Source organism: Neophocaena asiaeorientalis, unplaced genomic scaffold (assembly GCF_003031525.2).
Source record: "Neophocaena asiaeorientalis asiaeorientalis breed wild unplaced genomic scaffold, Neophocaena_asiaeorientalis_V1.1 scaffold446, whole genome shotgun sequence".
Classification (NCBI taxonomy): domain Eukaryota; kingdom Metazoa; phylum Chordata; class Mammalia; order Artiodactyla; family Phocoenidae; genus Neophocaena; species Neophocaena asiaeorientalis.
This window is the reverse complement of record NW_020173684.1, coordinates 129,128-145,400: the sequence shown is the minus strand read 5'-3', so window position 1 is coordinate 145,400 and position 16,273 is coordinate 129,128. Positions and strand designations below refer to the sequence as shown.

The 16,273-nt window shown below is 39.3% G+C and overlaps 1 protein-coding gene across 1 annotated transcript in view; it reads right to left on the bottom strand.

Annotated features, from left to right (window-relative positions):
• Nucleotides 1–11,151: 11,151 nt before the first annotated feature.
• KCTD3 (potassium channel tetramerization domain containing 3) overlaps nucleotides 11,152–16,273 on the bottom strand; it is a 56,004-nt gene continuing 50,882 nt past the window's right edge. Inside the window, exons 11-13 of the mRNA XM_024750147.1 lie at nucleotides 13,776–13,960; nucleotides 13,558–13,690; nucleotides 11,152–12,831 (exon numbers count right to left, since the gene is read on the bottom strand). Of these exons, the coding sequence (XP_024605915.1) occupies nucleotides 12,270–12,831; nucleotides 13,558–13,690; nucleotides 13,776–13,960 (880 nt within the window). The 3' untranslated portion in view covers nucleotides 11,152–12,269. The remainder of the gene's footprint in view (nucleotides 12,832–13,557; nucleotides 13,691–13,775; nucleotides 13,961–16,273) is intronic.

Here is a 16,273-nt window from a genome sequence, read left to right as displayed (position 1 = left end):
CCAGCACAGATCCTTAGGTGCCGATCCATTGAAGTTGGGTACCAGGACCGCAGTAGTCACACACCTGGACCTGCCATGGGAGCTATGGAAGCATCCCAGGCCCCAGCCCCGCCTCCAAGCACATTGACCGCAAAGCCCACAGCTGCTGAGGCTGGATTTGTCTGAGCCTTGGGAGCACCCACTGTCCTGCTGCCAGAACTCGTAGAGGCAGCAGGGAGAAAGAGGCTGTTATGGCAGGCTTCACCCCTCCCTTCACACGCCCTTTAGCAATGGCACTTTGCCTCTATGGCAGGCCCAGGCTTCTTCCTTGTACACCCCAGTTGTGGCCCATACCACACTCCAGCCCCTTCAGGCTGTCTCCATGCTGCCAACCCCAGTCCTCTCCCCAGGTCTGTCCTCTGAAGCCTGAGTTTCAGCACCCAGCCCTGCACATACCAGTAGGCATGCATCTTGGGCTGGGGATTGCCCCAAGGTAGCACCGATCCTCTGTGCCCATCTCTCTCTGTTCTGCCTGCTGCCAACCAGTTGTTGTACTCTCTTCCGAGCCTCTGAAGCTCCCTTTCTGTCCCAGCTGATCTCCCTACCAGTGAAGGTGCTTCCTAGGATGTAGGAACATTTCCTCTTTCACAGCTCCCTCCTAGGGGCGCAGGTCCATCCCAATTTCCTTTTTTTCTTTTGCCCTATGCAGTTACGTGGAGTTCTTTCTTGCACTTCTGGGTGTCTGATATCTATTGCCCTAGTTCAGTAAGGTATTACATGAGCATTATTCTACATGTAGATGTATTTTTGATGTATTTGTGGGAGGAGGTGAGCTCCACGTCCTTCTATTCTGCCATCTTGATTCCTCCCTCCAAAGAATTTGTTTAAAAACGTTCCAAACACTGATACCCCACTTTTGTTTTCAGTTTGACTCCGTGGCTGATGTATCTGATGTGTCAAGCAATGTTACCCTAAAAAGTTACACCATGCACTTTGAGGTACCTCTGTGTGCTGCATGAATGCACGATCTTTGCATGGTGTGTCGGTGGCACAGTGAAAAGCAGAACGCTTCACTGATTGGTTAAATCAGCTAAATCAGAACTCTCAGATGTTTAGAGCAGCTACACTTCCTAATGGCACATTCTAGATCCTAATCATAGAGTGCCTTTGTCTTGCTGATGTCTTTATGTGTCCTCTTTATTTTGGAGGCTGGAATCCTATAACAAGGGGAACAATGTGGAATGAGAAAAGAGGGAGGGGGAGGAGTCAGGTTCCCTACATAAATCCAGGAATTTTAAAGTGAAATACAATTGTGCTCACTTAGTGACTGACCATGAGAGAACATTGCTAATTTTGCTCTGGGGAAGGGCTGTTCTCAAGAAGGAGGCTCTGTGCTGACACTCATGAAGAGACTACCTTGCTAACCCAACCCCTCACCCTACTGCTTTGCGATGCAGCAGCCCTAGTCCACAGGGATAATAGCCAAAGCACCAGTATGTGAACTCTTGGGGCACTAAGAATGCTGGCCATCTAACGTGGCCATCGGCTTATTATCTCACCTTTACCAAGAATCCAGGGGCCACAGGATTCCAGATGAGCTAAGTTCCATAGGAGGAGATGGGGACAGCGCTCCCTTCATTGATGACATGTGACACAAGATTTTCTATCCTACTTCAAGACTATTTTCTTTAGACCTTAGTCACCAACAGTAACTTTTTTTTCAGGGCTTAGCTGATACCAAAATCCCCCGGTCTGGGACACCTGTGAGTATTAGGAGCAACCGGAGCCTATCTGTACTGCGCATCCCAAGTCAGAGCCAGGTCAGCCAGACCTATTCCCAAGGCTCTCTCCACCGTAGTGTCAGTCAGCTCATAGACATTCAAGACAAGAAGGTCTTGATTGACGACTCGCTGTGGGAAACCATCATGGGCCATGATAGCGGACTGGTGAGTCAATTTCCTCATCCAGAGCCTTTGCTAAACATTCCAGAAGTATATTGATAAAGAGATGGCATGGAGCTTCCTGTACCTCATTGAAGGATGGCCGCACGGCACTCAGTGCATCCCTCTGACCATTTACCCAATTATTTTGCAACAACTTGTTTACCTGCTTGATGATCAGGGTAGAAATTTTGTCTTGTTCTTCTGGCACACAATAGATGCTCAAAAAATAAACTCATGCATAAGTGAATAGACAAACAGGCTCTACTTCATTATCTTGGGCAGAACATGACTGAAAACATTGGAACTGGCCTAAAAGAGGCACAAAGTACAAGCACCTGTTTTACTAAAGGGAAAAAAAAAAAGAAAAGGAAGTGTGTTTTCCTTCTGGTTTATGGTTAGAGGAGAAAAAGAGTCTCTCAATAGGATCAATAGTTTCTTTCCAAGAAACTCAGAAAATTATGATAAATAAGGGCATTACTATTTATGAACTTTGTTTTTCATAATTTCAGTCCGGGGGTACAAAAGAGTTAACGTCGTCATTATGTAATATTTATTTTGAGCCCCTAGTGGCTGAAATGAATAAAGTCCTAGAGTTTTTAGCAACCATCACACTTCATTGTGCCAACTACCTACATGTCTGAGGGAGTACCATTCCTTTGGAATAGTTGGATAATAAATAGATGGCCAACTAAGAACTTAGCCCCTCTGCTTACTCCTCTGAGCCAGAAGTCGTCACCTCCATTTATTTCAACTGTCTGCTTCTGCATTTGGACTCTCATTCATCTCTCTCTCTCCCACTTCTCACTTTTCCTTCACTGAAAAGTTGATGACTTCCATGAAACCTTTCTTAACTAATGGCAAAGAATAAAGCAAGTTTCCTGGCTCCAGGTTCCAATCACAACAAAAACTAAAATTTACAGTCCTTCTGGTTTGCTTAGAATGATGATAAATAATAAGCATTTAAAAATCATGGGGCTGTTTGAAGTTGTTACAACTATTGAATTCCATGATTCCATTTTGGATCTAAAGTTTCTAAATATCAGGAATAATTATATTAGGTTGAAACATAAATAATTGTTAACTGATCACATTTGACATGCAAAATGGCAGTTTCATATAGTTCAACATAATACATTGAAGGCTTAGATGAATGTGTGTCCTTACCCAAGAACACACAGCTGGTAATTTTTTTGTGGAATTGGGATCTTAGAAACATTGTCCGATTACACTGCCCCCATTCTTCACTATTATACTATATTGCCATTTTGCTTACTTTTGACCATACTGGTAATAGGCAGTATGCAAAGTGATTCAGTGAAAGCTTTTCAAGATGCCCATACTCGGCAAATTATCTGTTCATTATAACGTTATAATCAATATTACTAGCCCTATTCAATAAATATAAAATACAGTAAGAGAGTGAGACACGATGGAGCATAACAGCTTGCATTCTGGCTCTTCTGCTTAATTTTGAATGAAATCATATAAAACGTCCCCACTTTACAGATGCGGAAACTGAGGCTTGAAAGGTTAAGATATGGTACAATGTAACGCTCAAATGATATATTAATACATTTTGCATAAGACTATTGCCAGCAACATCCTAACCAGTGATGATTGGTGTCTTTTTCAGTATGTGGATGAAGAGGACCTGATGAATGCTATCAAGGGTTTCAGCTCTATGACTAAGGAACACACCACATTCACCGACACCCACCTGTAAAGGATGGAAACCTGTAAGACATAAAGCTGGATGAGGGCTCCACACCCCATCCCCACTGAGTTATCACACATCACAAATGCTAAAAAGCCATTGCTTGTTATCCTATAATCCTTGAAAGAAATGAGGAGTGTTTTTGAAATTGTTCCTCCCTAGTAGAGGTCTAAGAACTATTATTTCTCTGGCTGTCTGAAATGTGGGGTTTCTGAAATTTTATGTCCGTATGAAAATACTTATTTTGCTCTCCTTATTTTGTGGAAGCTAAATAAGCATATAACTTTTACTTGGCTCATCTGGCAGTGACGCCATTGCTTAAATGAATCATCAGTGGCAATTTTGAGTTGGCCCACAGTTGCTACCGGTAAATGAAGTTACGAATTTAAAAACTAAGGATTCTTCTGAGGGGATGTCATTGCTGCTTCTTTGAGCAGCACAGCACTGCTTCTGCTTTCATTCCCCTATTTCCATGAAAGTTGACATGATCCTGTGAGGACCAGTTCTAATAAGAGCTGCAAAATCAAGTCCCAATTTCAGATCAAGCTGAAACACATAAGAGAAGAACAAACTCTGCATTGAGGCTACACATTTGGCTGTAGGTTCTATTTGATTACAATGTTTAGGGATAAATATTTACCAAACCAGATAAACTTGTAAATCAATGTCCGTTCTTACATTTATGAATCTTCTAAAAAACTAAGGAATAAACAGCTAATTTATAGATTTCAAGGAGAAAGATGAAGGGTTTTGATAGATATTTTACATTGTTTTGAAACTCCAATCAGTACTTTACGTAAAATTCTCTCAATTCACTGAATACCCAGGAATATTGATATCTTCAACTTGGCACATTTCACATGGAAACTACTGTTTTATTTGCATTTTTTAACTAGCCTACGTGAAATTAAAAAAGGAAAAATTTTGTGTTCCTTCCAGCCTTGAAATTATAAAATTAACATTTATATGTAAATGCAGGATTACATATATGAATATATATATCTGTACTATATCCCTTCATTTCAGAGAACTGCTAGAATCACTAAGCACAGATGATATTTAACAGTACCAATTTCCATGGGTCAAAAGTTTTTGCTATTTACTCTATTTGGATTATAAAGCTATTGGTAAGTCCTACATCAAGAAGCATTTTTTTCCCCAAGTCAACATAAAATGAAATGTATTTAAGTTTGTGCTTTGCGGAAAACAATGGAAGAAAACCCCTTCTTCATTCCCAAAGGTCTTAATGACTCCAGGAAGTTATTTTGAACATGTATGTCTTAAACACAACTGTCGGACATATTTTGTGAATTACATTCAGAAATAGGTGGATTTCCCCAAAGCTGAGATGGCAAAAACTTGTAAAACAAGGAATAACCTTACTTACTCTGCCTGAAAATGATGAATTACCCTAAATGTCCAACAGTCAAAGATCGTGAACTTCGGGGGTACTGAGACTTTATCCAAATCTGCAGAAGAGCAGCTCCTCAGAATGACCAACTCCTGGACGAGCCTTGCCAACCTTAAGTGTCAACAGCACAGACCGGTATTAAGCAGAAGTTCTGCCCCCTTGTTAGAAGTGCGACAAGCGAACGAATCTGAAATAATTGTGCCCGTTTGGCAGTGGATGTTCAAATTATATTTTTTCCTCGCCAGAAGTTTTATATTTTGAAATGGAAACAGGATTGGCTAATTTCATTTACAGGTTTTAATTCCCACCTGCTGATTCAGTCTTAGCTATTTAGAGCTGGCACAGATGAGCCTTGACCAACCAAGGCCGAGTTTCTGATGCATGTGAGCTACTTAAGGTATATACAGAAAAGTGTTCCTTCCCAGTCCTGTGCTTGCATCCTTATCCTTGGTCTACTCCTCTGCAAATACAATTGGCTAGTCATGGGTGGATTCGGGGGAATGAGGCACATCCTCACTGTTGAAAAATTAACTAGACGCTATTATCACATTCTAAAGCTTCAGAGGAACATAAGAAGAAAATTGCAGGGGGGGTTATCTTAAGTTTTTCTCTACTTAATCACCTGTTTAGACATCTGGTTATTACATGAATTCGTTTAGCTGAATCATTTACATTTTGATCCCATGGCTCAGAGTGGACAGAAGCCTGCACAGCTTCCACCCACACCACCACCCTTGTAACACTCTGAACTCTACTTGTATTTACTTCAGAGAAGCCCAAGATGTTGTCTTGCTGCTTTAAGTGGTAATGTGTGTCAAGCCCCTGTTCAACAGTTGGACTCACCCCTGGAGGTTCTGATTCAATTGGTCTCGGGTGGTGCTGAGGCATCAGTACCTTTAAAAGCTTCCAGATATTCCTAATGTTGAGAACCAGTTATGTAAAGAACCTGGAAAAATACATGCTGTGCACAGGGGCTCCAGTAATGGCCCACTTCTCCTTTACAGAGACTACAACAGGTGGCTCTCTCTAAATCTGACCCATGTCCCCTCACTTGAAGAGGCCACATAGCTTAAATTTTAAGAACTGCTTTGTTATGCCTGATATTAACTGTTGGATAAGAGTACACATCTATGCTTTTATAAGCTCTACCAAGAACTGTATTTATAGAGGATCTATTGCCATTTCTACTAAATGGAAAACCTAAATATGAATCTGTTATGGTACCTTACGCTGATCTAAAGACCGTGTTGGCATCAATATAATTCAATCTGAACAACCTGTAAATAAAACATAGGCCAGGTGGAATAATTCAGTGAGAAGGAATTAATTATGTCACACATGAATAGTTTATTTCCAATGCACAGATATCATGTAAATTAATCTAAAGATGGTTTGCTTAATAAATATTTAAATGTGAGCCGTTTGATTTAATGTATTTATGAAAAAATACTAACAGCTCTGAATTGTATTTACAGTTTACACATAAATGATAAAGGTGAGCCCATTTGAGAAAAAAGGATGTTCTGAATCATCTCTCAACCATTGATGAATTAGATGAACGTTAGAATCAACTGTTAACACTTTTTTTCAAAACGTGAGTCCCAACCACCAGAGATTCAAATTTAGCAGGTAATCTCAGGTGACTCTGATACAGAAGCCTGGATGAGAAAGCCAGGAAAAGACCATAGGCTACTGAAACAGATGTGGGTTCACAAGGTGGCCCAGGAGCTAAGGAGACTTATGGCGAAATTATTTATCCTCAGTGGGTCTTGGTGATCTCATTTTGAATGAGGATAACAATACTTATCCTAGTGATATGAAAATACTTGAGTGTTGTTTTGAAGTAATTTCAGAATTCCTGGAAAAACTTTTCATCATGAGAATTAAAATTCTGTTGTTTTTCATCAGTCACACGAAGTATATACATATTTCATTTTTTTTCCTCAATGTATTTGTTTTTTGAAGTTTTTCCTTGTAGTTGATTTCTAATCTTATAGTGTTGTGGTCAGAAAAGATACTTATGATTTCAATTTTCTTAAATTTACCGAGGCTTGCTTTGTGGCCCAGCATGTGATCTGTCCTGGAGAATGTTCCATGTGCACTTGAGAAGAATGTGTACTCTGCTGTTTTTGGATGGAATGCTCTATAAGTATCAATTAAGTCCATCTGGTCTAATGCATCATTTAAGGCCTGTGTTTCTTATTGCTTTTCTGTCTGGATGATTTTTCCATTTAGGTAAGCGGGGTGTTCGATTCCCCCTGTATTATTGTGTTACTGTCGATTTCTCCTTTTATGTTTGTTAACATTTGCCCCATATATTGAAGGGCTCCTGTGTTGGGTGCACATATATTTACAATTGTTGTATCTTCTTGGAATCATCCCTTGATCATTATGTAGTGTCCTTGGTTGTCTCTTTTAACAGTCTTTATTTTAAAGTCTATTTTTCTGATATGACTATTGCTACTCCTGCTTTCTTTTGATTTCCATTTGCATGGAATACCTTTTTCCAACCCCTCACTTTCAGTCTGTGTGTCTCTAGATCTGAAGTGGGTCTCTTGTAGACAGCATATATACAGGTCTTGTGTTTGCATCCATTCAGCCAGTCTATGTCTTTTGGTTGGAGCATCTACTCCATTTATATTTAAGGTAATTTTCTATATGTATATTCTTATTGCCATTTTGTTAATTGTTTTGGACTTGTTTTTGTAGATCTTTTTTCTTCCTTTCCTCTTTTGTCTTCTTGTGATTTAATGACTGTCTTTGGTGTTGTGTTTGGATTTCTTTTCATGTGTATATTATAGATTTTTCTTTGGTGGTTACCATGAGGTTTTGATATAGCAGTCTATATATATGTACATGATTGTTTTAAGCTGCTTATCTCTTAATTTCAAATGCATTGCCAGTATCCTGCACTTGTACTCTCCTTCCCTCACGATTACTGGTTTTGATGTTATATCTGTGTGTGAGTGATTTCCCACCTTTACTATATTTTTGCCTTTACCGGTGAGCTTTCCCACTTCATAATTTTCTTGTTTCTAGTTGTGGCCTTTTCTTTTCCACTTACAGAAGTTCCTTTAGCATTTCTTGTAAAGCTGGTTTGGTGGTGCTGAATTCTTTTAGCTTTTGCTTGTCTGTAAAGGTGTTAATTTCTTCCTCGAATCTGAATGAGATCCTTTCTGGGTAGAGTATTCTTGGTTGTAGGTTTTCCCCTTTCATCACTTTAAATATATTGTACCTTCTGGCCTGCAGACTTTCCACTGAAAAATCAGTTGATAGTCTTATGATGATTCCCTTGTATGTTACTTGTTGCTTTTCCTTTGTTGCTTTTAATATTTTTTTTTTTTGTCTTTCAGTTTTATCAGTTACTGTGTGTCTCGGCATGTTCCTCCTTGGGTTTATCCTTTATGGCACCCTCTGTGCTGGGTGACTGTTTCCTTTCCCGTGTTAGGGAAGTTTTCAGCTATTATCTCTTCAAATATTTTCTCAGGCCCTTTCCCTCTTCTCCTTCTGGGACCCCTATAATGCAAATATTGGTGCATTTAATGTTGTCCCAGAGGTCCCTTAGACTGTCCTCTTTTCATTCTGTTATTCTGTTCCATGGCAGTGATTTCCACCATTCTGCCTTCCAGCTCACTTATCCGTTCTTCTGTCTCATTTATTCTACTGGTTCCTTCTAGTCCATCTGTTTATTCTTTATGAAGTTTTCAGCTATTATCTCTTCAAATATTTTCTCAGGCCCTTTCCCTCTTCTCCTTCTGGGACCCCTATAATGCAAATATTGGTGCATTTAATGTTGTCCCATAGGTCCCTTAGACTGTCCTCTTTTCATTCTGTTATTCTGTTCCATGGCAGTGATTTCCACCATTCTGCCTTCCAGCTCACTTATCTGTTCTTCTGTCTCATTTATTCTATTGGTTCCTTCTAGTCCATCTGTTTATTCTTTAGATTTTTCTAGCTCTTTGTTAAACATTTCTTGTGTCTTCTCGGTCTGTGCCTCCATTCTTTTCCTGAGTTCCTGGATCTTTACAATCATTACTCTGAACTCTTTCTCAGGTAGATTGCCTATCTCCACTCAGTTGTTCTTCAGGGGTTTTATCTTGTTCCTTCGTCTGGTACATATTCCTTTGCTGTCTCATTTTGTTTAAATTTCTATTTGTATTTTTACGTATGTACTAGCTTAGTTACGTTTCTCTATCTTGGAGAAGTGGCCCCCTGTAGGGGATGTCCTACGTGTCCCAGCAGTACACTCTCCTCTTGCCATCCAAGGGCCAGGGGCTAGCTGGTCCCAGGGTAGGTTCTCATCTGTGCTGTGGACTCAGTTCCACAGGCTGCAAGACTGTAGTTTCCTTGCTTCTGGTGTCTGCTCCCTAGTGGATGAGAATGGTAGAGAGGTTTGTGCAGGCTTCCTGGGGGGAAGGGCTGGTGCCTCCCCACTGGTGAGTGGAGCTGGGTCTTGGCCCTCTGGTGGGCTAAACCCTGTCAAGCGGTGTGTCTAGAGGTGGCTGTGAGTCCAGAAGTCTTTAGGCAACCCTGCTGATAGGTGGGGCTGTTTCCCACCCTGTTGGTTGTTTGGCCTGAGGCATCCCAGCACTGGAGCTTACAGGCTGTTGGGTGGGGCAGGGTCTTGGTGCCAAGGACTCGAAATGTCTGACTCCATCCAGAGTTTACACAGGTCCCCACATCTGCCACCAGCTTTTATGCCCCCCAAGAGCCACAGCTGCCCCTGCCTCCCCAGGAGATGCTCCAAGACTAGCAGGTAGGTCTGGCCCAGGTTCCTACGGAGTCACGGCTTTTGCCCTGGGACCTGGTGAGTGTGGGACCTTGTGTGCACCCTCCAAGAGTGGAGTGCCTATTTCCCCCCGTCCTGTGGAGCTCCTGCAATCAAGCCCCACAGGCCTTCAAAGGCAAATGCTCTAGAGGTTCCTCCTCCCAATGACTGACCCCTAGGCTGGGGAGCCTGGCGTGGGGCTCAGAGCTCTCATTCCTGCAGAAGTTCTGTGATATAATTATTCTCCAGTTTGTGGGTTGTCCCCCTGGGTGGTGTGGGATTTGATTATACTGTGAGTGTACCCCTCCTACTGTCTCATGAGTTCTTCTTTATGTCTGGATGTAGAATTTTGGCGGGGGGGGGGGGAGGGGCAGATTCTAGTCTTTTTTACTGATGTTTTTTCAGCAATTAGTTGTGATTTTGGTGTGCCCAGGAGGTGAGGGTGAGCTAAAGGTCCTCTAACTCCACCATCTCGTCTGAAATTCTCTGTTCACGGTTCTGGAGGCTGTAAGTCTGAAATCGAGGTGCTGTCAGGGTTGGTTTCTGGTGAGAGTGCTCTTGTAGGTGGCCATCTTCTGAGTCCTCACATGGCCTTTCTGCTAAAGTCTGCCTCTTCTTCCTTACAATGATGGACAGCGTTAAAGATGTTCCTGTTCTCGAAAGAAGTTCACAGCACAGATGAGGAAGAGAGGAGGTTGTGGCGTGCAGGTGGCTGTGGAGGTTTTTTTCCCCTTTCAGTCTCAAAAACTCTAATAAGGTAATTATCCCTGCTATGCCTAAGTTTTTTCATTATAATCTGCTCAAGGTTACAAGTTAAGTGCCAGAGTAGACTCAAGTTCCTGCTACAACATCAAGGTTCAAGCTCTTGTTAAGTGAATGAGAAAAGATTTGTAGTATAATGCAAATATAGTACGGAATAATGGTATAGTGAATTGCCTTTTTATAAGATTTTACTACATAATTCTTTAAAAAAAACTTCCAGTGGCCTTTTACTCTTGGAAAAGATTGGGTAAAAACACTCAATTTGTAAAATTTTCTTACTTGCCCACCTAACTTTAACACGAGTATCATAATGAGAAGGAAGGGTGTAAGAGATAATTACAATCCTTAGTAATAATGAAGTTATGCTTTGCCTAACTTTCCCCTCATTGGTAATACAAGTTAGTTTTCATACATATAAATTGCTCCCTCTCCCCTTCCCTTTTATTATGGGAAAAAGCAAAGACATGAACAAACTCATGGTAGGTGCACTTTAAACAGGATAACTGTTCCTTGAATAACTTGAAAACACAGTCTTAATCACTTTTATTTGACTTAATTGACAAATACAAGAGAATGGCTGTGAAACCACTGGCAATATAGGAAACTTTATTTATTTTGACTTGATCCACTTATATTTCTCAGAATGGGAATATATACATTATCCACCAATAAATGCTTAATGCTTTAAATTTACAATTACCTTATTTGCAGAAACTTGGAAATCATTCCAATTAAATGGAAAAAAATACAAAGATTTTTTTGTTCTTATAATTCAAAATATATTTAAAATATTTCTACAGCAGCCAAAACCTTTAACCAAAAAATTCAGAACTGCAGTCTCAAGCTTAACAAAATGGCCACATTCTGATTTAATTAATTATCTTGATTATTAACACAGGAAAAAAATATCCTGGCTCCTAAAACAAGGCTGACTGGCAACTGGTACAGTTTTCCTTTGTGATCACTCAAAGCTGTCTTTATTATTTTTACTTCATCTGTTCAAACACAGACAATTGCTCCAACTTTAAAGAAAGTTTAAACTTTTGACCAATTTAATATTTAATATTGGTGATGCTTGCTAAGATTTAAGAACTCCAACAATGAGAATCAGAAAATGACCACAATTAAAGTAAAATTATCCTAAAGGACTTCCTACTACACAGAGTAATCTGGTATTCAATAGTGTTTTTGAATTACATATTTTTTCACAAACATAGCACCTCATTAAATACCTGGTAAACCACTTTGCAATCACAATAAGGGTTGGGAGACTAAGCTCCAAAGAGAATTATGTAATTCACTTAATATAACATTGCAAGACAAATCTCAGGCATGATCAACATGAGGAATGCAGTCTGTTGGTTCCCACACTCTAAGGGGATGCTCATCGATATGGGCACCATCTTATTAAGACATGGTACTATGCTTCCAAAATCCACAGAGTAAACACTGAAGTAGACTCCTGCTTTACAAATGATGTTAAATGTGCCTGTAAAACTAAAAAAAATTTCCAAAAGATCTGAAGAGATGATATGGTTATTTTATCTCCTTACCCCAGGTAATTCTGTCAAAAAGATACTGAATGAAGTCCAATCTTAATTTGTAAAGTTTTGGTGTAAAAGCTAATGTGTTGAACTCCAGTAAAGTTTAACTCTCATCTGAATTAATGAAACTACTCATTTTGCTGAGTTTTCACAAGCTGTACTCTTGACCTGAAGAATCACTTTTTTTGTGCCGAGGAGATGGAGTAGTCTTCGTAGGAGATGGGGATGCAGTACCAGGTGAGTCAGTTCCTCCATCAGAGGTACTTGGTGATGATGCCAGGTGGGGGACTTTCTTTCTTCCAAGGAATCCTCCTCCTTCAAATCCTCCTTTCTTCCGTAACTCCACTTTATTTTCATTTTCATCTTCTGATGACCTTTTCTTGGATTCTAGAAAACCTTCAGCTATTTTATGCACCTCCACTCCACTATCTGATTCTCTTAAACTTTTAACTTCGGTTCCAGGAGACTTTCTCTCATACACATTACATTCCCCTGTTGCCCGCTTCACTTCAGCTTGTACTGGACCCAAGTTACCATCTTCAGGGACAGCTCTTTCTACATTTCTGTTCAAGTTCACAGTCTGGAAGTCCCTGTAACTGTGAAAGCTCTCAGTCCTCCTTGCTCTTGCTAACAAGGGACTTTCTCTGTAAGGCCTCATGGAACCGTAAGTAGCTGCTTCATGGATGGTTTCATGGTGCTGGAGCTGAAGACTGAAATACAGTTAATAATTAGAGCTCACGTTTCTTTCTGGGATTTTTCAGGGGCACATCTCATTAATTAAACTACCAGTTAAAACATATAAATTTTATAATGAATACTATATCCTTATTTACATATATAAAAATGTATCTTAAGCATGCTATATACTGTATGTGTGTGTACAAAATTAACAATGCAAATAATACACCATACATATATATTCGCAATGAAGCTAGATTTTTGAATAGCTGAAAAAAAGCTACGGAAAACACCTTTAAAACCAATGTGGAACCAACAGTTTCAGTATTTGGCCCTTAATTCAGATTTTGGAATTTTTAAAAAATATGGTTAACTAAAACAATATACTAAGGCATTATGCACTTCTAATACAATGACAAAGTAAGATTAGACAAGATAATGTAATCATTTTTATTAATATGTCCATAGGCAATAGGAACACCAGTTCCACATACCATCTAAGGGGACATGTGATTTTTCTAATTTCCTTTGAATGAATTCTTGATCACATAATAATTCAAATTGGCAGCAATTCACAAAATAAGTAAAAGGGCCAAAAATGGTTTTTTTATGAAAAGAAACATGCATATAGATGAGAAATTTAGTAAAAAAAAGTATGAATTTAAAATGTACTTTGAAAAATTTGGCTTTAAAGAACTATGTGGTTACAATAGCTCAGCCAATTTTCCCAAAGCAATCAATTCAGCTCTTTAACCTACCTAGAACTTGATTCACGAAGACGGCTATGCTGAACCACAGAAGTTGCTGGACTGATATTAGGAGTAGCGCAGCGAGATGTGCTCAGATCACACTGATCCAGTAATTTGAGTAGCTCCTCTTCAGTCGGACCACCTACATCTTAGGAAAACATACATCACTATAATCACTTATGTCAAAAGCCTACCCTGTGCCAAACACCTTTCCATATGGAACCTACCCTTATCCTCACTTTTGTTAACCATATCCATGGCAGTGGTCAGATCCCACATCTGAATGCTGCCATTTGTGTGGCCCGTGAACAAGTAGCGCCTTGGCCTTGAGCCCATCCTACTGGAGCCCTCACATTCTCTCACTGTAAATGAGGATATTGTAGTACAGTCAACAGCTTGGATCTCACAGATTCTGCAAAAGACATTGTACAGTTGTAAACCATGAGGAACAAATTACATTTTATAATTCAGATTTTTAAATTAATTGTCTCTTTGCAAAGTTACAGTTGACTCTTCCACACATATAAAACAGATTTAAAGGAGTCAAAGAGAGTCAACGGGAATACAATTCAAGCCTTGTATTCTCCAATATATTAATACTCAACTTTTTCAAAGCATTTTTATAGCTATCTTCATTGATTTTTTTCATAAAAGAACCTGACAAAGAGCAATTATCCACATTTGACAAATGAGGAGACCAAGCAATGATGTCAGTAAATGATGTCCCAAAGCCACAGAAGGGTTAACAGAATTGTACTTGATTGAAACATTTATCCCAGCCTACTTCAAAACAAAGTTGAGGAGGCTTATTTAAAAAAAAAAAAAAAGATTATTAACAATTAGTGCCAGGCAAATGCAAGGTCCGAAAATAAAGGAGGAAGAGGAAAAACAACTCTCATTAATGTGAAAAACATATGAACAGAATATGAAGCTTAGCTGAGCTTCCTAGCAGGCAGGGAAAAGGATGGTGGAGGGTAAGGGGGGAGTTCATTCCTGCAATGCCCACATATAGCAAGTGACAGAGCCCATCCCAGTCTCATTCCCAATCTCAAGGCAAAAGCTAGTATTTCACCATTGAGTATGAGGTTTGCTACACTTACTTTTGCAGATGTTATTTAACAGATTAATGAATCTGCCCTTTATTAAGTGCTAGGATTCTTCTTTAAAAATCATAAATGGTTGCTGAACTGTCAAATGTTTTTTCTGTGTTTATCAAGATGATCACTTTTCTATTTTTGTTAATGTAGTTAATTTTTCAATTATATCTGAATTGACAAAATATTTTTAAAAATCTAGATTCCTGTTTCTGTTTAAAACTACAGTCAGCCCTCCATAATGTGGAACCCACAGACACAGAGGGCTGACTGTACTACACCAGTTTATATAAGGGACTTAAGTATCAGGGGATTGTGGTATCCACCTGCAGGGGGAAGTCCTGGATAAAGATGTCCCCCTGTAAATAATAATTAAGAAAACAGTTGCGACAGCCTCATGCAAATCAATGACGGTAAAACATGCCCTCACATCATACACAAAAATAAACTCAAAATGGCTTAAAGACCTTAAAAATAAGACATGATACCATCACATTCCTAGAAGAGAACACAGGCTAATAAGCATTCTCTAGCATAATTCGTACCAATGTTTTCTGAAGTCAGTCTCCCAAGGCAAATAGAAATAAAAGCAAAAATAAATGGGATCTAATCAAACTTACAAGCTTTAGTACAGTAAACCATAAACAAAATGAAAACACAACCTACAGACTGGGAGAAAACATTTGCAAATGATACGACCAACAAGGGCTTAATTTCCAAAATATACAAACAGCTCATACAACTTAATACAAAAAAACAACCCAATCAAAAAATGGTCAGAAGACCAAAAAGGGAACCTCCTACACTGATGGCAGGAATGTAAATTGGTACAGCCACTATGGAGAACAGTATGGAGGTTCCTTAAACTAAAAACAGAGTTGCCATATGATCCAGCAATCCTACTCCTGGGCACATATCCAGACAAAACTCTAATTTGAAAAGATACAAAAACCTCTATTTCACAGCATCACTATTCACAATAGCCAAGACATGGAAACAACCTAAATGTCCATCGACAGTTGAATGGATAAAGAAGATACCTGTATACAATGGAATACTACTCAGCCAAAAAAAAAAAAAGAATGAAATAATGCCATTTGTACCAACATGGATGGACACAGAGATTATCATACTAAGTGAAGTCAAAGACAAATCCCATGTATCACTTTTATGTGGAATCTAAAATATGACACAAATGAACTTATTTATGAACTAGAAACAGGCACAGAGAACAGACTTGTGGTTGCCAAGGGAGAGGAGGGATGGATTGGGAGTTTGGGATTAGCAGATGCAAACTATTATATATAGGGTGGATAAACAAGGTCCCACTGTATAGCACAGGGAACTATATTCAGTATCCTGTGACAAACCATAGTGGAAAAGAATATGAAAAAGAATATAAGGGCCTGGATTTTAAATGAGAGAAAAAAACATTTCCAACCTGGCTCCTTGGCTTATAATATCTTTACAACTATAGCTTTTCCTCTGGAATCATAAACTTAAAAACTATATAAAACTTGTTTTATCATGCATAAATTATAGTTGATTACAACACTCTGCTCTTGTTGGAAGTGACAGAACAATACTTAGGGACAGAACAACACTGGACAGGACATGAGCACTGAAGAAGA